General features: G+C 49.0%; 1 protein-coding gene across 3 annotated transcripts; it reads right to left on the reverse strand.

Moving 5' to 3' along the window:
• Positions 1–638: 638 nt before the first annotated feature.
• Pla2g5 (phospholipase A2 group V) lies at positions 639–24,034 on the reverse strand. 3 transcript variants are annotated; one of them, XM_051171819.1, is made up of 6 exons: positions 12,098–12,721; positions 8,948–9,010; positions 8,779–8,828; positions 6,751–6,895; positions 1,668–1,774; positions 639–1,013 (listed from the first exon to the last, which is right to left on the reverse strand). In XM_051171819.1, the coding sequence occupies exons 3-6, from the start codon at positions 8,816–8,818 to the stop codon at positions 892–894; spliced, it is 414 nt and encodes a 137-aa protein (XP_051027776.1). In that variant the 5' UTR covers positions 8,819–8,828; positions 8,948–9,010; positions 12,098–12,721; the 3' UTR covers positions 639–891. The 3 variants fall into 3 exon arrangements, 1 of the variants encoding a protein (XP_051027776.1); XR_007833456.1 differs by lacking the exons at positions 6,751–6,895; positions 8,948–9,010; positions 12,098–12,721 and adding an exon at positions 23,909–24,034; XR_007833457.1 differs by lacking the exons at positions 6,751–6,895; positions 8,948–9,010 and having other exon boundaries at positions 12,098–12,719.
• Positions 24,035–25,216: the final 1,182 nt, after the last annotated feature.

Genomic DNA, 25,216 nt, shown 5'->3' on the forward strand with positions numbered 1-25,216 from the left:
GTGAGCATTAGGAGCCTCACTCTAATCAGTTCATTGGTCCTTTTTGAGACACAGTCTCATGTAGTCTAGGCTATCCTCCTTTCTAGGGAGCAGAGGCTGGCCTTGAACTCCTGATTCTCCTGCCTCTACCTCCCAGGTGCTGGGACTAGGGGTGTGCACCGATATGCTCCTGGAAGGAGGTCAGAGAGACTCAGACTATTCAGAGGTTGGAGAGTGCACAGCTGCAGAAGCCGGGGCTGGGAGTTGAATGCTGTCCTCTCCAGCCAGGAGCGCATGGTTATGCAGGGCCATATCTCATCTTCCTCTAGAGGAAGCAGGAACCCCAGGTCTGCCTTGATAGACCCTAAGGCTTGAGCAAATGAACTCAAGACAAAGGTTGAAAGGCAACTAAGAAGACTTCCAGGCCTGAAGGCACATAGATGCCTCAGGGGTTAGGAAAGCATAGGCAATCCTAGCCCAGCCTTGTCAGAGGAAATGCTAGGGTGGTGTTTCACTAGCCTCGAGAATGGGTTTTATTTAATATCTACATAGCAGATTTATGGAGTTAATTTGGCTTCTTCTCCAGTAAAAAGTCTCTGGAGGGGTGGTAGCGACATTTCGGTTCCAGAAATTGAAAGAAAAGTCAACACGGCATGTGCCTGGAGCTGGGGGAGCTCCGTGGCCCAGAGGCAGCTTCACAGGTGCAGGCTCAGCCATGCTGGGGGTTTGCCAAGTCAAGGTTGGAGTCCCTCTCTAGGACTCTGGAGGGAAAGGTGTAGCCCTAGGGCTCTGTCCAGCCCAGTGGAGGACAGAGGAAGACAGATCCAAGGCCTTGGGGGATACACCAGGAATGCAGCTGAGGGAGGACCTCCACTGTGGGAGGCTCTCCCAGGGCAGAGCCCTCAGACGGCATTAGCAGAGGAAGTTGGGGTAGTACTGGTAATCAGGGTTGTAGCTCCAGAGGTTCCTCCGCAGGCAGTAGACCAGCTTCCGGTCACAGGCACAAAGCCTCGTTGGACAGAAGGACCCCTGTTCTGCAAAAAGGATACCAAGTGCCTAATGAGCATAGTAAAATTGTGCCTCTCCAATGTTGACTTGTTCAAAGTCGTATCAGAGGATGGCTTCTAGTCTGCATAGATGCCTCATCTGTGTCCTGCTCTGAGGGATCTCATCGTGTGTGTGGAGGAGGAATCTGAACAGAATGATCTATAATCTGATGGAAGAAGAGCTTTGGTTCCTGAACTAAGGAGTCATATGTATAATCTGAGGGAGGAGGCTTGGTTGCTGAACTAGATGCCCTGTACTTGATTACAGTGAGGTTTCTGTTCAGGGAGTCCCCAATCTGGTGGAGTAGACACACCCCCTTTGGGCAGAGCAACTAGCTTGAAGGTGGAGCCAGTTTCTGTGGAGGCATTAAATAAAGAGGCGCCTGGAGCCTGGCACTGAACTCAGGGGCCTGGCCATGAATCCTGCTACACAGTGGCAGACCTCTCAGGAGAGGAAGTCTGTAAGCCCACAGTACCTGGTGAATGCTGCCTCTAAACTATGCCTTCCCTTCCCTGGAAGTCTAAAAGAAGGCTGCGAAAGTCTCTCACACGCCCCTCGACCTCACTTTGCCTCACAAGATACTGGCTGGCCCACATCTTGGGCAGCAGCACCTCCCAGCTTGAAGGGCAAGCCACTCTTACCGCAGATGACTAGGCCGCGCGTGAATCTGAAGTCATAGGGCTGGGTCCGGATGTTACAGTTTTTCTCTTCCAATTCCCCATAACAGTTGTCATGCATAAAACAGCACCTGTCAACAAGATGGAGATGCTGACTAGAGGGGTGCCCTCCTGACCCCCTCCCTACCTGTGGGGGACTCTGAGGTGATAGAGCTCATGTCCAATTGAAACAGAATTAGAGCCAAGGACAACTGGGGGACACTGTGCTTGGACAGTCAGGCTAAGTTCTCTCTGAAAGACTTTCTAACCCTGCGCCCCAACAAGAGGTTTCCTCTTTGTCCTGCATGCATGCCAAGCTTTATTCAGCTTGTCTGTGAGCACAGATGCCTGGAACAAAGTTTGGCTTTCTCTAAGACTGCAGCAGTTCAGGCAAGATGTTCTACACAGAAGGCCTGCCTAGCAACAGCACCTCCACCAATGAGCCAACGGTGACTCTTGTCTCTGGACTCCATAACCAATGAGCTTGGTATCTAAGGAGCTTACGTAAAAGTGTTGGCTCTCTTGCTTATTAAAACTTCCCCTTAGTTCACCCTCCTTGAATAGGCCCATGGTTTCCATGGCATTTATATTTTCATTGCAGTGCACCCACTCTTCCCAAATCAATAGCCACTCTCTGGAGAGTCTCTCTGAACGTGAAACTACAGCCACACCCCTCTGGCAGAAGCTGTGGCAGGTCGGTATGAGCTGGCAGGGATGGTGTCTGGTAAGTTAGCTGCTCCCACCCACTAGAACTGCCACTGGTCAGAAGTTTATTGACCTGTTTTTGCCTCCTAATGGCTAGACAGAGCCCAGGTATGGTGGTTTGAGTGAAAATGGCTCCCATAGGCTCATAGGGACTGGCACAACTAGGAAGCATGTTCTTGTTGGAGTAAGTGTGGTCTTGGAGGAAGCGTGTCACTGAGGGTGGGCTTTGAGCTTTCAGATGCTCAAGCCATGCCCAGTGTGGTATTCTCTTCCTGCTGACCCAGATGTAGAGCTCTCAGCTACCTCTCCAGCACCATGTCTGCCTGCATGGCACCATGCTTCCTGCCATGACAAGAATGGACTAAACCTCTGAACTGTAAGCCAGCCTTAATTAGCTGTTTTTCTTTATAAGAGTTGCCATGGTCCATGGTGTCTCTTCACAGCAATAGAATGCTTACTAAGTCAGAAGTTGGTACCAGGGACTGGGGCATTGCTGTGATGGGCTGGACCATGATTTTTTTTTTTTTTTTTTTTGGAAAAGATGTGGAATATTTTGGGACTTTGGACTAGAAAGGCAACTGGACACTTTAAGTGGGGTTTAATGGGCCACACTAGCATAGGATCATGGAAGACAGTGGTGCTGAAAGTAATTTGAACTGTGGGGGCATGGCCCAAGAGGTTTCAGAGGAGAAGAATTTTAGCATGTGGCCTAGAGACAATTCATGTGATTTTGGGGGGCGAAAAATGTGGCTACTTTAGCCCTTGTCAAAAAAAAAAAAAATCTGCCTGAAGCTGAATTGAAGAGGTATGGATTAACAGTTTTGGCCAAGGACCTTTCAGAGCAGCCTAGTATTGACTGTGTTGCTTGGTTATTAGTGGCCAGTCTTCTGCAGATCTACAATGAAAAGGAACAAGTGGGGCAAGGAAAAAGACAAAATGTACAGTTTGAGGAGAAAATAGGCACCGGGATGTTTAACGGAGCCACGTTTTGTGTTTAAGGAGATAAAAAGATTAGTGGAATAAAGGGAAGGAGAGCCTCAGAGCAATAGGCCACCCAGCTGAGCCTCCAATTTGTGAAAAGGAATTAAAGAAAAACTTAGGGCCAGATGTGGTGGAGCATAGTTTTAATCCCAGCACTGGGGAAGCAGAGGCAGGTGGATTTCAGAGTTCAAGGCAAGCCTGGCCTAAAGAGCAAGTTACAGGACATCCAAGCTTAGGCAGTGAAGAAAACAGTCAGAAACAGAAAACTGATGGAAATGTATCTGAACAAGGGGACCGCGCACCGGCCAGAGCCAGCAGCAGGACTTAACAGCTTCGGCTACATGGTTCCGGCTTTAGAGTTAAGGAGACAAGAAAGGGGTTACAGAATCTCCATCCATGGCCAAGGAAGGTATGTACCAGGGGTGTCCCTGCAAGGAGGCCTGCAGAGGCCATTGCCTGAAGCTGTGAAGGTGAAGCCTAGATTGCCTTGGAGACCCCAAGGTGTTGGAGTTGCCAGGGCCAAGGGATGCACGTCATGGAGAGCTGCTAACAGGGAGTGAAACCAGCCCAAGGGAAAGGAGTGTGTTGCGTGCGGTCAGCATAGCTGAGAGGACTTGGAGGTTTGAAGAACGCTTTAGCATCAGACATGGAGATGCAGAGTTTGCAGTTTGCCTATCCAGTTTTTCATCTTGCTTTGGTCCCATATATCCTCACTATGCTCCCTTTGCTCCCATTCAGAATGGTAATGTCTATCCTGTGCCACTACTATGTGTTGGAAGGATGTGATCTGTTTTTTTATTTTTATTTTTATTTTTTTTACAAGAGGTTACAGCTAAGAGATTGCCTTGAGTCTCAGAAGAGACTTTCAACTTGGATGTTTAAATAGTGTTGAGAGTGTTGCAGACTATGGGGACTTTCAAAGTTGGACTGAATGCAGTTTTGCATTATGACATAGCTACAAGCCTACGAGGGTCAGGAAATGGTATGTGGTGGTTTGAATTAAAATGGCTCCCACACATGTGTACACACACACACACACACACACACACACACACGAAGGCCATAGGTCAATGTCCTGCATCTCCACCAACCAATCTCTACCTTGGTTTTTGAGATATGGTCCCTGGAAACTGAGGCTCGCTGATCCTGCTAGACTGGTTGACCATCAAGGCCCAGGGATCTGCCTGTCTCCAACTCCTCCACCTTCTAGAAGCATCCAGAATTTTCATGTGGATTCTGGAGACTCGAAAGCAGGTCCTCATGCTTGTACAGCAAGAACTTAATTGACCGAGTCATCGCTCCAGCATTTATAAATTTCTGTAAACTGTTACATATTAAGCTAAACAGTTCCTAATGGTGTGTTCAACTACAATCCATTACTGCATAGGTCATTCTAGCCTTCCCTTTCCTTTCCGTAGAGCCCCACTTCAATTTTGCCCCACCTCCCTGATGTTCATTTAATGTCATCCGTCATGGCACCCAGTGGCATTACAACTGTTACTTCTGTACACTAAGTTTTCCAAAGGACAACATCCCCTGTGCCACACAGTCTTCTAGAATGGTGACCCCCCCCTCACCTAGCAAAAGGAAGAATCCAAATCTTCTCTTTCTCTCTGGAAGCTGACACACAGTAACTAGACAAATTGGTGGGCACAGGGTGGTACTATACGGCATACCACTGAAATCATTAGTCCTGACTGTCAGGCTGACTGGATTAATAGTTGCCTGGGAGATTATAGAATCCCACCCTTGGGTGCGTCTGTGAGGGCTTCTCCAGAGAGTAGATCATGAGTGCTAATGAGGTGGCTTCACCACTTGGTGGATTCGTAATATGATGGCATTATTAGCAAGTGGTAAAAGGTGGGTGTAGGACCTATTTGGAGGAAGTGGGCCACTAGAAGTGCATCCCTCCTGATGACAATCTTGCCCTGTCATCTTTCTGAATCCCCCTCTCTCTTTGCTTCTTGCTCACCATGAAGGAGCTCCCGTGCCACACACTCCCATCATCATGATATCCCACCTCAAAAACAGGCCCAGAAACATGGACTGAAGTGACCATGAACTGAACCCTTTGCAACTGTGAGCCAAAATAACTGATTACTCCCTTAAGTTGTTCTGACAGCTATTTCATCACAGTGGGAAAGAAAAGTAACTAAAGGCAACCATGATAACGGTGCAACCATTGTAGGGATGCCAACCAGTTATCCATTGCTTCAAACACACATTTCGTTGTGGTGGGACCATTAGAAATCCCTCCTGAGATGCTCATCACACCATTAACTGCAGTTGTAGAACGTCAGAGCGCATTCCTTCTCTGACTGCAGCTGTGCACTCATTGACCAACTTAGGTCTTTTCCCTTAAGCTTTTGTGGCTGGACCAACTAAGAGGACCACATATGCAACACTGTGGAGGTTCTGAGGTCTATGATAAAAATACCATCTTTTCTTGTCGTTAAGACAGGGTCTTGTCATGCAGCTGAGGCTGATCTAGAACTTGCTATGCAGCCCATATCAACCTCAAACTCTTGATCCTCCTGTCTCTACCTCCCTACTCTTGGTAATGCAGACTCACACGCCTACATCCAACTGGCCACCCTCTTCATAACTCCCAAGCGTCACCACGCTGTGAGAAAATCTACATGGCCCTGGAAAGGACCAATAGAAAGAGCCCAAAGCTCTACCCACAACAGTGACAATCTGAGCCACAGCCATGAGCCCATTTCAGCCAGGCTTTGCAAAGGGAAACTCAGGAGGTAAGAGTCACTCTGCCATGCTACCCCACCCCCCGACCCCAGACAGCAGGTTCGTGAGCAAAGTAAACAAACATGGTTGCATCAAGTCAACATGTAAGACCCACTTGTTATATTTCAATAAACCAAGTGATACATTATCTCACCGAGATCTTGGGACTCTTGGGAATTAAGTGGTATAGCTTTAAAAGCTCTGAGCCCTAGTTTTACTTACTTTTAAGATTTATTTTAGAAGCTGGGTGTAGTGGTGCATACCTTTGATCCCAGCACTCAGGAGGAAGAGGCAAGGTGGACCTCTGAGTTTAAGACCAGTTTGGGCTACACAGTGAGTTCCAGGACAGCCAGTGCTACATAGTGAGACCCTGCCTCAAAAAAAGTTAAATAAAAATTTATTTTAGTTTTAATTGTGTGCATGCATGCCCATGCATGCCCATGTAAACACTAGTACCCAAAGAGGCCTGAGGCATCAGGTACCCTGGATCTAGAGTAACAGGTGATTGTGATTGTGACCTGACCAATATGGATGCTGGGAACCAAACTTAGGTCCCCTGCAAGAGGAGAGTTCACTCCTGAGCCTCGGTTGCAATTCTCTTTTAGAACAGACATGAAATCAGATGATGATGTCATCTCACCAATCAGTGCCATCCTTTGGGGTCCCTCTGCCGCCCAAGCCACAGTAGCAGCCATAGAAGCCATAATTCTTTAGGGCATTCTTCCCAGTCACTTTCTCAATCATGGACTTCAGTTCTAGCAAGCCCCCTCGCACTGCAGGCACACCTGGAAAACATTCCAAGCCCGGAGGTGACACCAGACACTCTGCTGCAGACCCACTGGCCCCTTCCCGCCCTTTCTTATTCTCCCAGTTCGTGGGAGGAGGGCCAGACAGTCGACCGAGGCAAGTCAACCCAGAAGAGAAGTTAAGAGTTTGTACTTGGGAGCAGGGAGGGTGTGGCTCAGCTGACAGAGGGCTCTCCTAACATGCGTGAAGCCCTGGCCTTGATCCCCAGTGCTATGCAAACCGGATGCGTGGCATGCCTGTAATCCTAGCACTCAGAAGGTGGAAGCAGGAGGTTAAGTTCATGGTCATCCTTGGCTATACAAGCTCAAGGCCAGCCTGGGCTACATGAGATGCTATCTAAAAAAAAAAAAAAAAAAAAAAGAACTCAATTCCTTAAAAATTGAATTTAAACACAGAGTGGGCCATAGCTTGGAGCCAGCTCTCTTGTATCCACAAATTGGAAAACTGAGGCTCCTTTAAGTCTAGTGGTATCTTGACTAAGACTTTCTTTCTTTCTTTTTGTTTGCTTGTTTTTTCGAGACAGGGTCTCTCTGTGTAGCCTTGGCTGTCCTGGACTCACTTTGTAGACCAGGCTGGCCTCGAACTCACACCAATCCACCTGCCTCTGCCTCCCAAGTGCTGGGATTACAGGAATGAGCCACCACGCCTGGCTTGACTAAGACTTTCAATGAAAGGAGCCAGGGGTTCTTTCCTTGTGTCGGGTCTCAAGTTCCTCCTAGGCTCTCCAGTTAGTTGGCAAGATGTTAAAAACAGTGTAGCCCATGAGCGGCTTGTATGAGGGGTTAGGGGGCTGGAGTGAAGTCTACAGCCAGATGTGTTGTAACAGGCCCCCAGGCCTTAGTAGGCCCTCAGATTTTAGCACAACCGACTCCGTGATGGAAGTACCATTCAGGCCACAAAACTCAGCACGTAGAAAGTTCCATGAGCTAAAATGAAGACAAAGACCTAATCCACCAAGGTGTATAATTCTGGGAAAGTCTCTAAATGTACTAACCTTGCTTTTTGGCTGTGATAGTTCCACTTCTAGCTAACTGTTCTTGTTGACTGAAGCATGTCAGCCCAGAATATGGCTTTTGTGTTTAAAAAGCAAAAGGCTCAAGGCTACACTGTGATCACCCAGCCAGCTAATAAAGACTTTCTGTTGGCTTAACCCCATGTCCACGGCCTTCTCTGGTGGCTACCTCACATCATTTCAGACACCTTCCGGATGGGGTGGTTTGCAGTACTGAGCAGAGAATGGCTTCAGAATCACCAACTAAGGTCTGTCTACCTACCTACCAACTACCTACCTACCTACCTACCTACCTACCTACATACCTACCTTTCTACCTACCTACATACCTACCTACCCATCCACAGACCTACCCACCCATCCATCCATCTATCTATCTATCTATCTATCTATCTATCTATCTATCTATCTATCTATCTATCTCCCCACTTCCTTGCTTCATTGAACTATGCTGTAAGTGGCCTTGTACTGAGATGTACCCCCCAACCCTGAGCTGGAATATTTCCCAGGAGTTTCATGTTCCACTTCGTCCTCACTGTTTGTCTTCATTCTATTTTTACATGTCAGGAAAATACCGGCCTCTCACATTCACAAACTACACATCTTCGCGTTCACAGCTTTCCTACTCTGACCTCCAGTATTCAATTCCTGCTATGGCACCATGTCCCCCAGCACAAAAGCAGGAGCCCGGGGAGTCCAAGGCCTTTGCTGATATCTCCAGAGCTGAGACTCAGACGCAGGTCTCCACATTTCAAAGGCTAATAACTGCCTTCCTTTCCACTACCCAGGCACTCCCGAGGCTGGGGGGCGGGGGACGCAGCATTCAGAGGTCAAGAACCCAGGACTTACTGCAAGCCAGGAACCAAGTTAGCGTGAGGAGGCCCTTCATCTCTTGGGTTCTGGAAAACAAAACACATCCCATGGCGTCTTTTAAGTCGTCACTGCCAAGGCCTGTTCAGACCCCACCCGGCTCCAAACTAGGTCTGCCTGTTCCCTCCCTTGTTGGGTAATCCACCAACTGCTCCAGCCGGAAAAGACGAGACAAGAAGCAAAGCCTCCAGGGCTTGATCCGTGGAATTCCCTGGAGACAGACAGTCCTTACTCTCACCACCAGAACTGGCAGTGACAGGTGCCCCCTACATTTACCCCCTCGGCAATGGGTAAATGGATATTGCTGGTGCAAGATCAACGACAGGAATCAACAGGCCCTGGGCACAGCTAAGCATCAGCGTAAAGAGCTGCTGGTGAGATGGCTTAGTGTGTAGGGGTGACTGTCACCGAGACTGATGGCCTGAGTTTGATCCCTGGGACCCACATGGTAGAAGGAGAGAACCGATTTCCGTAAGTCGCCCTCTGATCTCCAGGTGCACACCCATACACATACATACCATACCACTAAGTAAATTGTAAAAGGTGGAGGGGAGGGGGGGCGGTGAAAGCACAGCAGGGAGAATCCATAACATAGTGCTGGGCATGGAGGGTGAGGGAGCTGGAGCTTGGATCTTGTTTCTGTAGCTCATGGGGCTGGCAGCTCTGGGGTCTCTGATGGCTATTTAAGGGTGATAGCTGTTGGTCTCCCCTGCTATTCTTGCACTGAGAATGGTGGCTGACCAAAATGAGTGCCCCTGAAGGGGGCCCAGCACCCATATTGTGTTCTGGTCATTGGTGGGGGCTTCTCTATGGCTTTGCAGCCCTCAGGCATACTTGCAGGCCTTTTGACAGTTCTACAAGTGTCACTGTCCCCATTTACCAGTGGGAAAGATGAGGCTCAGAAATTGCCCAGAATATGCGAGAGGTCACTCAGTCAACAGTGACGACTCAGAGGTCACTCAGGATGTAACCCCCTCACTGCACCGTGCCACCTCTCCCAGAAGGAAAGAGTCTCTCAACCCGGGGTCTGTCTTCCATGAAGTTCATCTTCTAGAACTCCAACCTTAGTCTCTGTCTTTAGCAAAAACATGACTCCTGGCTGGAAGCTTGAAAGAAGCTGTGGTGGCCACAGGCAGAAGAAATGCAAGGTTTCCAATGTGGCCTCTAGGAGGTTCCTCCGCTGGCAGCTGCCTCTTCTTCTGCCCTCCCAGGATTCCCCAAGGCCCTGTGCATCCACAGCCATTTAGCTGGCCTGTGGTCAGCTAGGACTTCCTCTCTGATGCCGCATAGTCTCCAAGCCCCCTAGTGGATGGGCCTTTGTGCCCCTGCACTCTGCCAGGTCCCTGGCAGAAGCCTGGCCTCCAAACATAGCATTTCAGACTCCAGGCTCTGCCTGGAGCTGGCCTTTATTCAACAGCACCTCTGAGTTCCAAGAACATTCCTAAGATTCCTGTCCCCACACAACCTCTGCTCTGATGGCTCTAATCACTCAGGTTAAATGGCTGTAGATTCTACTTTCCACGCCAGGCTCCCTCTCTCTGCTGCTGCTGCTGTTGCTGCTTTTTAGAGGCTGTTCTGAAGCAGACACCAGCGACTACACACTGGACATCTTCAGTGTGCCAGACTCCATCCACGTCACTCCCAAACCACCCATGTCCTTGACAGGTACACACTGGCAAGCCACTGTATGTCCCCTTCGATGGGGATTTGGCCAATGAATGGATAACAGTTGCTGGTCTTACAGACTGAGCAACAGTAATGCTCAGGTGGGGGGCTGGGGAGGTGGCTCAGTGAGTTAAGGCCCTGGCTCGTGCAAGCGTGAGGATCTGAGTTCGGGTTTTAGTGTCCACATAAAGCGAGCTGAGTGTGTTTGCATTTGCCTCTAACACCAGTGCTGTGGGGCACAGACTCCAGACTCTTCAGACTCAGTGATAGAGCAGGTCATCTGATGCTCTTCTTGTGCTTCTATGTGCACATATAGGTCAGACATATATGTATGTATGTATGTATGTATGTATGTATGTATGTATGTATATGTGGGTGTGGGTGTGTCTCTTCCACTTCTCTGAGTTACCTCTGTGATTATCTCCACTTCTTCTCTTTTCCTGTTTCCTTTTCATCTTTCTCTCCTTCCTTTTTCTTGTCTTTTCCTTCTTCTCTTCTTCCCTCCCTCCCTCCCTCCCTCTTTCTCTTTTAGACAGGCTGCCATGAAGTCCAGACTGACCTTGAAGGATGACTTTGAATTCCTCCCCTCGAGGGCATATACCACAGACATATACCACCATGCCCAGTTTATACGGTGCTGGGTGGAACCCAGGGTCTCATGCCTGCTAGGCAAGTGCTCTGCCAACTGATCTACATTCCCAGCCCATATACAGATATTACACAAGGCTTTGACATCTCAAGGATCTTGATAAAGAGAATATGCCCCCCCCCCCCAATAGGCTTGCCAGTTCCTATAGGACCTGGCTTTCCTGTGGGCATGCTTTTCACAGTCAAGCAAGTGAAAACCTTTGACCGCAGCACCCACATGCTTAACCCTTTCAGGCCAGGCCAGCCAATGTTAGCCCAATTGCCCCTTGAGGGAAGCCTAGAGCTACTGAGACAAATCTCACTAGCCACTCCATTCTGCTCCCTTTCTCTCCCTGCACACTCACTCACTCAGGTGACGACCTCACCCAGGTTGACTCAGTTTGGCACTGTCAACCCTCTAGGGCACTCTTAAATCTTTGTTCCCCCCCCCCACGGGGGTCTGCTGTCTTCACACAGGACTCTACAGAGCCCCCTGGGCTGTGCTGTTGCTGTGTACGAGTCCCTACAAAAAGAGTTGCAAAGATAAAGCAAGTTTGGGGGAGGAATTGCCAGTGGCTGGGCCTGGAAACAGCCGTCCAGGAATCCAGACCATAGCTGGAGCCCAAGGCAACCCTGAGACAAAGATGTGACTTGTCTGCTTTTATCAGATGAGCACAAGGACACTGTGAGATAATTTCAGGGTGGAGCAACCCTGCGATAATGAAAGGTGGAGAAGGGCAAGGCGGACTGGACAGAAGCTTAGAGGAGGACGCGGAAGCCAGGGAGCTGCCGAAGTCATATGAGGAACCCAGCGGGCCCATCAAGGCTACATGAGGGAGCCCCGTATGCCCAGGACCTGCATTTCCATCTCTTCCTGCCTAGAAAAGAACCCAATGGTCCAGTCAGCTTTGAGATATCCGCACCAAGTGCTACTGCCTCTGCTCCCCGACAGAGGGTCAGAGCCCCCACTTCCCCCATAGGGCAGCCCCAAGAATGAGAGTCTCACCCGAGTTGCTCTCCTCTGTCCTCAGTCCTGGAGAAGAGGCTGCAGCAGGGCCTGCGTGGTTTTAAACCCGTCCTGTCGCCCGCCTCCCACACCACTGGCTGGGCCGCCTACAAGATTCCTAGGAAGTCAGGAGCCTCACTGCGAGACCCCCTGTTGTTTTTCCCTCTCTAAGACTCTTGATACAGGCCTCAGGGCTGGGGAGCTCTCAGGAGAGATGTCCAGAAGGGGCCGGCTTGAGCTGCTGACCTGGGTTGGGTGCCCCGAGACTATTCCCTCACCAGAGACGGAGCCCAATCCTCTCCCAGGCACAGCCTCACTTCCTGTGCTATAGTGGGCCTTTGTGGAATGGTCCAATCTTTGGTTGCTTGTGGTTTCCCAGCCCACAGCAACTGCTTCTGTCTTGTTCTGTCTTCTTCGGCCTCAGCTCAAGGAGCAACCGCTGGAAAACAGCAGAGTGGTTCTCACAACCCTACTTTCTTCCTCCCCTTTCTTACTTGCCAGCCCCCAAATTTCTCAGGAGCCTGGAAAGCCCCCTCTGGGGACATTGCAAGATGCCACCTCCCTAGTCCAGCTGTTGACATCTGACTCACTCACAGCTGAATCCTTACACCCCAGCTTGTTTCCAGGAGCTATTTAGTAGCTATGTGACCCCGGATAAATAACTATGCCTCTGTTTCTTCATGTGAAACATGACCCCACCCCCACCCCCACCCCTGTAAACCCAGTGAGGAGAGTACCAGACAAACTATAAAATGAAGTCCCACAGAATAGCATGCGGCTCAGTGGGGGAGCATCCCAGATTCCACATCCTGAGTTCAAATCTAGACGTCTTCCTAACCGAAAAAAAAACCATCATCACAGGGAGCTCACCGGCTTTGAGCCTTAATGAATCAGTGCATGTATCAACACTTCTACCTATGATAGTAAACAAATGATGGAATGTTCTAGAAACTGGATGTTGTGCACTTGTGTGAATCCTCATGCTCATGCTCCATAAAGAAGCCTTGGAATGAGTGACTGTCCCTCCCCTCCCCCTCTCCCCCTTCTTCCTCCCTCCCCCTTCTCTCTCCCCCCCCTCCCCATGCACTACTCTCTTTGGGTTTTGGAGTGGTTGTCTGACTTAGTCTGGGCCTCACAGTGCCGCTAAACTGGCTGTCAAGCCCACAGGTACCTGGGGCTATCAATGCATGCCGCTGTGCCTGGCTTCATTTTAGTCCTAGGGATCAAAGCCAGAGCCTCATATTTGTGTCTCTACTTTGCTGCCTGAGGCCTCTCCCAGCCCCTGCCTTTCCATCCCTCCTCCCTTCCATCTCTCCCAGCAGCAACAGCAGCAGCAGCAAAAAAACAAAAAACAAAAAAAACAAAACCCTTATGACTATTTATCTCCCTAGGAACTAAGCATAGAGTCTTCCACACAACCCTGGGAGCTCAGCTCAATACAAAAAATACTTGTCTGCTGTGTGCCAGACCCTGAAGGGGATCCAGCAGTGAATGAGGCAGAGCCCCTGCCTTCTGATGAAGAGAAACAGCTAGGAAAGGCAAATCTTCTACGCTCTGCAGCGACAGGTGCTGCAGCCAGAACCATCTGTTCGGCATATTCTCATTTCTCCTTCTTGACCAACCTTCTTCTCCTTGGGGAAAAAGGGGTGGGTGTAGTGGATATAAACATGTTTTTGTTTTGATCGCCAAGTGTGGGATATGTAGTGGATGTAAACATGTTTTTGATTTGATCCCCAAGTATGGGATGGAGAACGGACTTGTGAGAGAACAGGTGATGGTAATCCACTTAGAAGTCAAACTACTTAACTGGGGCCTTGGTTTTTGACAGATGAAACACATCCTAGTACAGACTCTGAGAGGACACACACACACACACACACACACACACACACACACACACACACACATACACACACACATCTCCACAATAGGCGGCTGGGGCTTTTTGAGTCTTGGGTTCGGCTGTTCATTGTTCCACTCCGAGATGCTCCTAGAGAGAACTGCTCCAGCGAAGGCTCCAGGCTCTGGCTGTTGTTCCAGGTTCCAGCAGCAACTTTGGTGGAATTGCTGGTCTGCTGAAATCCTGCCAACTACACCAGGGGAGTCACTCCCAGGAGCTGAATTCAACAAGGTTTACTTCTGTTCCCAATAACCTCTTTTCTCTCCTATCTAAGGTAGGTGGGTTGGAAGGGAGATATATGCATTAACGAACCCCAAATAAAGCAGGCTTGGAGAAGGTGAAGTCTACAGCTGGGGATGGGGCGTTGTGATGTGTGGAGCCAGTGAGCAGACAACTCCCAGGAGTTGGTTCTCTCCTCCCAGGCAGGCTCGGAGATGGAACTCTCAGGATCAGATGCAGCAGTCAGTGTCTTTCCCTGCTAAGGCAACTTGCCAGCCCCTCAAATTAATTCCTCTATCACAAACACCTGCTGGGCTCGCCATCATCTCCTGGCCCAAAACTGACTAAATAACGGGTAACAAGAAGCTATGGATACGGGTTCAGTTAGTAGAGTGCTTGCCTGACCTGCAGGAAATTCTTGGTTCTATCCTCCGCACTAGCATAAAGTGGGTGTGGTGGTACACACCTGTGAGGCCAGCATCCAAGAGGTGGAGGCAAGGAGGGTTGTCCTCAGCTACCTTAGCATGTTCAAGGCCAGCCTGGGCTACATGAAACTCTGTCTCAAAAAAACAAAAACCACCTTCCCTTTTGTCTCCGATGGTCTTCTCTGGTCTTTCATTTTTTTCCTGTAAAAGTCACAATCCTGTGTAGAGATCTCTGTGTCACCTAACCTTCATCCGTCCTGGCCTGGATTCTGCAGGGCCACAAGCCTGTGCCTGTGCTTGAGGTTTACCCCGAGTTTCTCATGGTATTCCCTTCTTCAGGCTCTCGCTTTGCTGGCACAAGCCGCACTGGGTCAGCCCCCTTCACAGCCCCTCCCCTGACCCTACTGCCCACCCCTAAACCCACCAGACACAGGTAGATTTCCAACACAATCACACACACACTCTAACTTGCCCTCAGGAATATTTCTCTCCACCTTTAGTTCTGAACAGGTGTCTAGGCGGGGATTGGGGCTGGGCAGAGTTTGGTAGGAGTTTTGACTGGGCAAGACAAACAGGCTTAATGGGGAAAAAAAAAAAAAAAAAAAAAAAAAAAAAGAAAGAAAGACAGAATGTAGGCATGAGGCAGCACAGTGCCAGGCCTGGGAACACGAGCTTCCAGTCACACACCCCAATTCAAACCAGCAAGTCCTCACCTTCGGGGTGTATGTGGTGTGTGTGTGTGTGTGTGTGTGTGTGTGTGTATGTCCAGGGGAAGGACTTCTTGGGAGCGTAGTTTTCTTATATCCACTACAGTGAAGCCATAGCTGTCTCCAGCAGTGGCAAAGAAAGCCTGGTGAGATCGGATGGGCTCTTGAGATGGGCTCTTGAGGGCAGAATTCTGGTGTGATTCTGCCTACTCTCAGTTCCAAGAACAGCTTCTCATAGTAAAAGGGCCTCAGAAAGTCCCCATGGGATGACTTAAGCATATAGTAAAATATTTGCTGTCTCTAGGTGGTGGTGGTGACAGCGGCAGCCCAAGCCTTTTTAATCCCAGCTCTCAGGAGGCAGAGGCAGGCAGATCTCTGTGAGTTTGAAGCCAGCCTTGTCTACAGAGCAAGTTCTAGGACAGCCAGGGCTACACAGAGAAACCGTGTCTCAGAAAACCAAAAAAAAAAAATTTTTTTTTTCTTTTTCTTTCTGGAGTTTTCTGGATGTAAGAGGGGCAGGCTGGTGCCTAGACCAAGGCAAGGATGCCTAGCCACTCCTGTTCCAAACACCTGAGCTTTGACCATAACTGTGGCCTTGGAATATGGATTTGTGACCCCCAGGAGGCTGGTGTGTAGAACAGTCCATCCGGGAATCCCAGGTAGAAAAATCTGCTTGGAGCTCTCCTCCTGCAGGACGTCTTCTGGGACTCCTCCTTCTGCGGGGTGCCAGTTGGTCTTGGGAACATGTCGGCTGCCCCCAGATACAAATGTCTCCTTGTGTGTTTCCTGTCAGAGAGGTTCCTGCAGAGGTGGTTCAGGAAGGGAAGAATTCAGGCTTCACTAAGCACCCACTAGGTCCACGCCATATCAGCCTCTGCAGTCTTCTTAAACTCCTTTAGTTATGGGATGCATAGTGAGTCCATAAGTACGGATATGAAAAACTGAGGAAAACTGAGGGAAAGCTGTGTTAGAGCGCTCCTGGAGGTCACATGGCTTTGAAAGGCCTCAGAGCCATCAGTCTGCCCTGCTTCCCTAACACCCAGTGCTTTCCTCACAGGCCAGGGGGCATTGCAGAGCTGAGCCCCACTTGGAGCCGGAGTGGGCCAGGCATCCTTGCTCTGGCCTAGGCACCAGCCTGCTCCTTTTAGACCCAGCAAGTTCCAGAGAGCAAACACTTTATATGTTCTCCTACATGAGGCCTGGCTTAGCCTGTGTGGTGCTTTTTCAAACATGTAACCAGGATTGGGAAATAGCTCACAATGCTGGCAATGCAGTCATGAGAAAATGAGTTCGAGCCCCAGAACCCATATTAAAAAAAAAAAAAAAATGGACATGGAAGCAAGGTGTGGTGGTACACGCCTGTAATCCCAGTATTCAGAGAGGCAGAGACAGGTGGATCTCTGTGAGTTCAAGGGCAGCCTGGTCTACAAAATTAATCTCGGACAGCCAAGGCTACACAGAGAAACTGTCTCATAAAAACACAAACCAAAAAAACAAGCAAACAAACAAACAAAAACCACCAAAAATAAAAATAAAAAAATTGACATGGTGGTATGTCCTTGCCATCCAAACTCTAGGGAGGCAGAGACAAGAGGTCCCTAGGGCTTGCTGGTCAGCCAGCCTATCCTACTTGGCAGTTCCAGACCAGTGGGACAGACTGTCTCAAAAGAGAGAGGGTAAATAGAGCCTTAGAATCAACAGCCAAGGTTGTCCTGTGTTTTCTACATACACAAGCCCTCACATACCCATCCATGTAGTCAGCTTCCAATATACCAGTGACAAAATCTTAAACAAAGCTCTGCCTTTCCAACCTCCCTGAAGACAGCTGGCATGCTATGCTGGCCTCAGTTTCCTCTATGACAGTCCTCACCAGTCCTTACAGTCTTTAGCCCAACCTGATTCACAGTGGCTCATTGCTAGAAGAGGGAGCAATCAGTGGCCTATCTCAGAATTCAAAGAGCAAAAATTATCTCCTAGGCCATCTTACAGGTCAAGCGCTGAGCTCTGAGGTCTGTATACAGTAATTGCTCAATCAGTACTGTGTAGGCATAGCCAGGAATGCCCACCCCAGGAAGAAGAGACATCTGTATTGAAACTTCCAGGGTGGGTTGGTCAGTTGGCAGAGCTTGTCTAGCATGCTGGAAGCCCTGAGTTCAATCCCCAGTACTGCATAAACGAGGCATGGTGGCACGTGCTTGTATTCCCAGCACCTGAGATGGAACCAGGAAGATCCAAAGTTCAAGGTCACCCTCATCTTCGTATCAAGCACCAGACTAGTCTGGAACACACAAAACCCTGTTTCTAAGGGCGTGAACAGGGGTAAAGGGTAGTTAGATTGAAAGGTACTTGAGGTAGAATGAACAGCCTGTGCCAGACTCACAGGCACCTTCAGGGAACTGAAAATAGCTGTGGTAGCCTTGGTGTGTAATAACTAACTGTAAGGGAAGAAAATGTTCTGTCAACACTTTACAGCTTCTGCAGCCAACCATCCCTACAGAGGACCATCCTCTGCTACCAGCACAAGGTTCCCTGAACATAAATCTGAGTAGATACGTAACCTCGGAGGACTTACTCAGACTGCTCCACATCTCAGTTTACCATCAGGACTAATAGGGCTAGTGATTTCTCCCTGTTAACACAAACCAGGCATTTAGGCATATGGGAATGTATCGATAAATGTTGACTTTTTTTTTTTTTTTATTTTAACTTATTACAGAGAGGAATGTCTTTAAATGGTGAATAGGGATTCTGGAAGAGATTTGGGAAGGGCAGGCCTAGCATGCAGCTGGGTGTCAGACAGAACCTAGGAGACCAAGCATGGGAGTTCAGTCTGACGTCTTTCATTGTGGAAGATTTGGATCTGACCCGGGGGAAGTCAGTAGGAAGAGACTCTGATTGTTCTGCGGTTGAAATGCACAAGGGGAGGGAGGTGACACAGCTCAGCCATCACAAGTGTGACACTACCTCCAATCCGATTTCCATGACATCACCAGCAGGAGGCGCCTTGAACCTGTGGCAGGAGGACGTATCCACAGGAAGTCCAGCAGACCACAGGCCATTCCTGGAGGGCAAGAGGGAACCCAGGGCCCCAGTCTTGTGCTGAACAGGCTTCTGGAGGAACAGGGGACTTGTAGATCACAGGACATGGGTTAGAGGTGGCTGACTGGCTTTGTGAAGGTGGCTAGAGAAGCCCTGTCTCCAAAACTCTGAAAGGCTGAGGGAGTCAAGGAGATCACAGATACACTGTGGGGCTCAGATGGACAGACAGTCTAAGGAGTTGGATGGAGTTTGGCTTAGGCCAAGACAGCTCATGTATCCTGTGAAAAGAATGAGCTATCTATCCCAGGAGACTTTCTTGTCCCCACACGGCGTTTTCTATCGGCGTTTTGTCAGGAAAAGCAATACCATGAGGAATGTGGGGATAGAGCTGGTGGGACACTTCACCCCCCCCCCCACTTCACCTTTCAAGCAAAGGAAGTTTTAACTATTGCAATTCCTCTATGCTGCTCTGCAAAGTGGTAAAACAAAGACCCAGGGGTGTGGCTCAGCTGCCAGAGCACTTAGCTAGCACACTCGAAGGCCCATCCCCAGCACCACATTAATGAGATGTGGTGGTGTACACCTCTGATCCCAGCACTTCGGAGGTGGAGGCAGGGGGATCTGGAGTTCAAGTTGATTTGGATAGACTTCAAGTTGAATCCCAGCCTGGGCTATAGAAGACAATTTTTCAAACAAACAAACAAATGGAGTGGCGAGTGATAAAACAAAAAATATTTTAGTATTTTTGGCTTTTTTGTTTTGCTTTGGGTATGTTGTTGTTATTGGTTTGGTTTGGGGTTTTTGCTTTTGTGGCCCAGGCTGGCCTACTCACTGTGGAGCTCAGGCTAGCACTGAACTTGTTGCAATCCACCTGTTTGAGGCTCCTGAGTGTTGGGATCACTAGCTTGTGTGACCACACCTGGCACCAGTATATTATTGTTCTATTTTAAACATATGGGTGTTTTCCTGCATCTATAGCATGTATAGTGCCCACCAAGAACATTAAGAAATTGGTCCCTGGAGTAACAGTCAGTTGTGAGCCACCATGTGGGTGCTGGGAATCAAAGCCAGGTCCTATAGAGGAGCAGCCAGTGCTCTTAACCACTGAGCCATCTCTCCAGGCTCAAGATTTCTTTTCTTTTTTTTTTTTTTTTAAGAAGAAAAGTCATGCAGCAGTCAGTCGCCATATGCTTCATTCCCTCTGTACCTGGGAATCCCTTCCCTACTTTTTCTGCAGGCCAGAGTCTTGTTTGGTGACATGGCAAAGAGTGACAAAGCAACATCCACAAAGTGGGAGCCAGACTGGGCAGCAGGTGCCCCCCAGGTCTGCTGCTCCACCAGCAGGACATCTGGTTTGCTGTACAACCTCTGAGGACTTTCTACTCAGATTTCTTCACTGACTGCCCTCTAGAACACTTAGCAGTTATGGTAATCTTGACTCATTAGCCACTAAGCCTCATCTTAAATGCTCCCTTCCAGGCTTCCTTCTCCAACTGCCTTCTTAAAGGCACCACATTTTTCCTTTCCTTCAAAACACTATGTGCTCCCTTGGTTGAGACGCTGCCAGAGAACCCTCCAGAACATGAGTGTCCGAGGACAAAGGCACATCTGTTTTCTTTCCTGTACTGGATGAAGTCTTGGAGTCTGGAGGAAACAGCCGCTCCACCTGGTTGGAGTCCAGTGCGGGCCTGGCAGCTGGTCTTACAGAAACACACAGCTAGTCCTCCCTTCCTGGTGGTTCATGGCCTGTCAAGGCCACACTCAATCATTGGCCCACGTACACCTTTGTAACTATCCTGGAGAGAAATGTAGCCACTCATACTCTTCCCTTTGGCTATCAGATCTTATGCTAGGAGAAAGAAAAGATTTGGGAAGCAGTGTGTGTGTGTGTGTGTGTGTGTGTGTGTGTGTGTTGCGCATGCATGCATGCTTAGCTCTAGCTAAGGAGAAAAAGTCTCACAGTTTTAATGGAAGCCTGGACAGTGGTGAGGGGCGGGGCCACACCTTGGTCAGGACTGCTTACCTATGCATATGTGTGTCCTCCCCTTAAGGCTAAACATCATGTTAGGACCCTGAGCATGAACCATGAACGTAGAGGGCGTTCACTGGACCTCTTTGCTCTTTTTCTGATTTCCACGATCAACATTATTGCCAGTAATTGGGCAGGTGAGGAGAGATGGTAAACCCAGCTTGTTGAAGGTGGAGGAGCTGTCAGGGTCTAGCTTCTGACCCTAAACACAGTAGCTTTCACTAACACCTTGGCAGGAGTGGCCAGCCTCAATATTAGCATCTGCTTTAACTCTCAGAAGCCTGTTAGTGGAAACATCTGCAAGAAACGTACTAGTGATGAGCCCTACCTGCAGCCTTTGCTCTGGAGCTTCAGCTGCTCTGAACTCACTACACTGCCCAAGCTGGCCTCAAACTCACAGAGACCTGCCTGCCCCCGCCTCCCAAATGCTGGGATTAAAGGAGTGCCCCACTTACTGCAGCTTATATTGCTGTTGTTTTCTACCAATATTTATTTTTTGGCAAAGCCCACTTGTTGTCCTTGTTCAGAGGCAGGAAAGCCTTTAGAGTGAGCTTCAGGGTCCTGACCCTGAGTGGGAGGGACTCACAGCTCCTGTCCATACCACTCAGCTCCATCCGGTCTGGCAAGCAAGCTGTTCTTGATCGATTGCCACAGAGGCAGCTGCAGCCAAGGCCCACCCAGACCCAGCAGCCCAGTGTCACACTTATAAAGTGCTGTCTGTCCTTGGGAAGGGCCAGAGAGAAGAGCCCGTCAGAATGCCCACAGCACCTGGAATGACACTGACTCCCTTCCCAGGGCCTCTGTTTCTCTGATAGTCCCAGCTGATCGCCCAAGAGAACTGATCTTCCTTCAACCTCTCCCACTGCCAGGTCAGCACACATCATGTCCTGCCTCCATTTTGTTTTCTTTTTCCACTTCTCAGCCTTTCTTTTTGAGTCTTCCCCCCCTACCCCCTTCCACCCCTCTTCACCTGTTTAGTCATTGGCTGTCTTCTAGCCTCCTGCTTCTGCTCATCTTTCTAGACACAGCATACTTGTCCTTCAATAACTACTTAGTAAGCACAGCTATAAGGATGCAGGGATGGGGCTATCCTAAGAATGCTCCAGGCAGGAAGAATAAGTGCAAGGGCCCTGGGGTAGGACCCTGCCTGTGAGCTGGAGAAACAAGCAAGCCAGCTCTCCCTTTGCCAAAGGCCTTCCTGTGAATCTGCCTTACCCTTAACTGCAAAGTCCTGACTCTGACCCTGGAACCTCATTAGATTATGCTGTGATACGTCCTCCACCAGAATCCCTAGAGACCGCCATTGTGTGTTGTTTGACATCTTTGTGCCCACTGTGGGACATATCCTTTTATCTATAGGGTAGATCCTTGCATTGTTAAATCGAATGTTTCCTCCAACACCACCTCCATAAAGTTTGGTGCAGACTTCTCTGTAAATAGTAAGCCAAAGCTTAACTTGACATATAAATAAAACATATCTACGAGAATAGTAGCACACCCAACAAGTTAAGGAGCCCAGCTAGATGGCAGACATGCAAAATGCCCTAAGGAAAGATGTTACATCATCTGCAGAAAAATTGGCATAACTGGAGATTATCATGTTAAGTGAAATGGCAGGGACACAAAGATAAATATCACATTTTTTTTTCTTGTATATGGAACCTGTCTATCTATCCACCTATCTATCAATCAGTATTTATCTATAATTACCTATATTACATGAAAGAAGATGGGAGACTATTTGAGACAAGATAAAAGGGCCAGTAAAGGAGGGAAGAGAGACAAAAGCAGCTAATGGGTCATGAATATGTGCAGAGGATGTGATGCACATCAATAAAAATGTCATAGTGAGAGCCAAAGGGGTGGCTCGGTGGGTGAAGGGGCTTGCCACCAAACCTGATGACCTGAGTTCAATTCCCAGGACACACATGGTGGGAGGAGAGAATTGACTCCCACAAGTTGTCCTCTGATCTACACACACACACACACACACACACACACACACACACACACACTGTAGCTTGTGCAAGTCTCCACGTTCCCCCAAAGTAAATAAAGAAGGAAGGAAATAAATAAATGAAAGTTTTTAATGAAATCTATCATTTTGTACAGTTAATGCATGATAGTGAAAAATTAAAAGATAGTCTCAACGCAAGAAGCCAAAAGTCATTGCCTATGTGAGTATTTGGGCTGAAGGTTTAGGGTTTTTGTTTGTTCCATTTTGTTTGTTTGTTTGTTTGTTTTTGTTTTTGTTTTTAACATCCAGTACTTGGGCCATCACAAGCTCCCTACTGTTCAAAGCAGGTACTCACAGCACAGTTAGTCCTAGGCAGCCATGCTGTCTCTCCCTCACTTTCCCCACCACTTCCTTTCCTCAGGCTATAAATACAAGCTGCCCTTAAGTGGATGGGGCATCCGGAGCCACTTCTGGTCTGCTGTGATGCCTGACTCAAATCACCGCCACAATGAAGGCCTGTGGAAAGATGCTAAAGCCAGGCTTGTCATTTTCTCCCTTAGCAGTATGCGCCGCTTACAGACCAGAACTGGCTCCTCTGTGCCACACAGCACTTAGGCTCCGAGTTGAACCACAGTGACTTGAAGGCCGAGGTCAAGGTCAAGGCCTCTTAATACTTTCCAGAGAGGAGTGCTCAGGGAACAGAGAGAGGGGTCTGGAGGATGCTGGAGGGAGGAAAAAGAGCTCCTTGTCTGGGCCAGCAATGGCATAGCACCCTTCTCTAGATTGCTTGGTCTGTGCCCTAGGTGACTGGCCCGTAAGAGTTAAGGAGGGCACGGTCAGCTAGATGTGGGTGAACCCTTTCCCCAAAGAGGAGATAGGTTATCCATACAAGTATGTAAGCTAGCTCCCCAGAATCCCTGTAAATAAAATGAAATGAACCCCAGGCAGAGGGTGATATGCCTGCCATCCCAGCACAGGGAAGACAAGAAGCTTGCTGGATGGCCAATGCAGTCAATCATTAAGCTCCAGGGTCAATAAAAAGCTTCAGACAATGAGTTGGAGAAGCCATGGAGTAAGGCATCTGAGGTAAAGACCTCTGTCTCCACATGCATGCACGTACCTGTGCATGTATGCCTGTACACATACGTATCATACACACACACACACACACACACACACACACACACACACACACACACATGCACGCACGTACATAAACAAATACATATGAGAAAGTTGGACCAGCCTTCAGGTGGCTGTAAGCATGAGCCACAGCTCACCTGTTCACAACCCTGCCATGGCTTTGTTCATTTTAGGAATGACCATGCACAATCTTACTTCAGATGTGACCTGCCCTCAGGAACCGCCCCAGCCCTGATCTGACAAAAGGCTTGTAAGGGATCCTGAAACCTGAAGAAAGTCCTCTGGCAGAAGCTGTGCCACTCTTAGGTTCCCTGAACCCCACCTGCCCAGATTCTTTCCCTCCAGCCCACTGCCCCTCCCTGTTTTGAGTTCTTCTCTCCCCCATAACTGACCTCTTTGATCCAGTCTCAGCTCCTGCTCCCAGGGCTGTCCCATGAGCAACTTCAGTAGGCAGAGTCTGGATCCCCAAGTTTTGTGGCCCAGAGCCCAAGCATGAGGGACTAGAAGCTGCAGAAGAGAGGGGACAGACTCTGCTTGTGATGCCGTCTGTCGGAGCACACAATGAGCACCCTGCTCAGGCCCCAACAGCCTTCATGGTGGCAGAAAGTCCAGCAAAAGCAGAGACTGGCACAGCACTGGCCCTTCTGCCACAGAGCCCTGGGCAGTCACCCAGAACATTCCAGTGGGGAGGGGAGGGGAAGGATGGCAAGCTATCCAGGTCACAGCCTTATCTACTTCACAAGTCCTTCCTTAATCCCTACTACCACCCGCTCCCTGCCCCCCCCACCCCCATGGAGCCTGCATTGGAACTTTCTTAATTATCTGAGAGGCTGCTAAGTGTCTTGACTACCTGAGGACCCAGGTACCTCAGAATTGTTGGAGCCAGGAGATGAACATAGAGGCCATCATTGGGATGGCCAGGATGGCGGAGGAGGGGAAGTGGGTGCTGCTGAAACCACTGGGAAAGGCTAGAGTGTCTCCGGACGCTAGGTCTGAGGCTGAGAGAAGTGTCAGAGAAGCGCCAGTTCCCGTCATCCTGAAGTTCCTTTCTGAATAACAAGGAAAAGCTTCTATGTGAGTCTTTGCCTGGGGATCAGACTCATAAGGCAAAGCCATGGGCCCTGGGGAACTCGGGGTTCAATCCTGGACACTGTGCACAAGCAAGCGTGTCACCAAAAGCATCCACCGCCCAAGAGAGTGACAGACAAGCTTAGAACAGAGGGAGCAGACAAGCATTCCTTGTCCAGAACAACAAAGAAAGAAAGAAAGAAAGAAAGAAAGAAAGAGAAAAGGAACAAATGAACAAGAAGAAATGCTGAATCATCAAGTAGTCACGTTTCTCCCCAAATTTCATTTTGAAAAATTTGAAATCTGCTGAAAGTTATGAGATTTAGCCATAAACCTTTAATTACTAATATTTTGCTGTTCTCTCCCCCGTCTATTTCTTAGACACACACACACACACACACACACACACACACACACACACACACACACACACACACACACACACACACACACAGACATATACACACACCACAGAAACTTCCCTTGAGTTATTTCCAGTCTCTCTCCAAGTAAGAAGATGGTATTTTACACAAACAAGCAAAATGATGACCAAGAAGAAATGTAACACTAGGGAAGATACCCAGAGGCCTGCCTGCCGTGTAGCCCAACCGCGGTGGGAGCCACTATGATGT

This window comes from Acomys russatus, chromosome 29 (genome assembly GCF_903995435.1).
Source record: "Acomys russatus chromosome 29, mAcoRus1.1, whole genome shotgun sequence".
NCBI classification, from domain to species: Eukaryota; Metazoa; Chordata; class Mammalia; order Rodentia; family Muridae; genus Acomys; species Acomys russatus.

Bases quoted from the DNA above. Each gene is read 5' to 3' on its own strand.
- Pla2g5 (XM_051171819.1), bottom strand. From the start codon at position 8,818: ATGAAGGGCCTCCTCACGCTAACTTGGTTCCTGGCTTGCA. The intron at 6,896-8,778 runs GTAAGTCCTGGG...AATGTTTTCCAG, and splicing joins AACTTGGTTCCTGGCTTGCA to GTGTGCCTGCAGTGCGAGGG. The intron at 1,775-6,750 runs GTGAGATGACAT...TCTTGTTGACAG, and splicing joins CCAAAGGATGGCACTGATTG to GTGCTGTTTTATGCATGACA.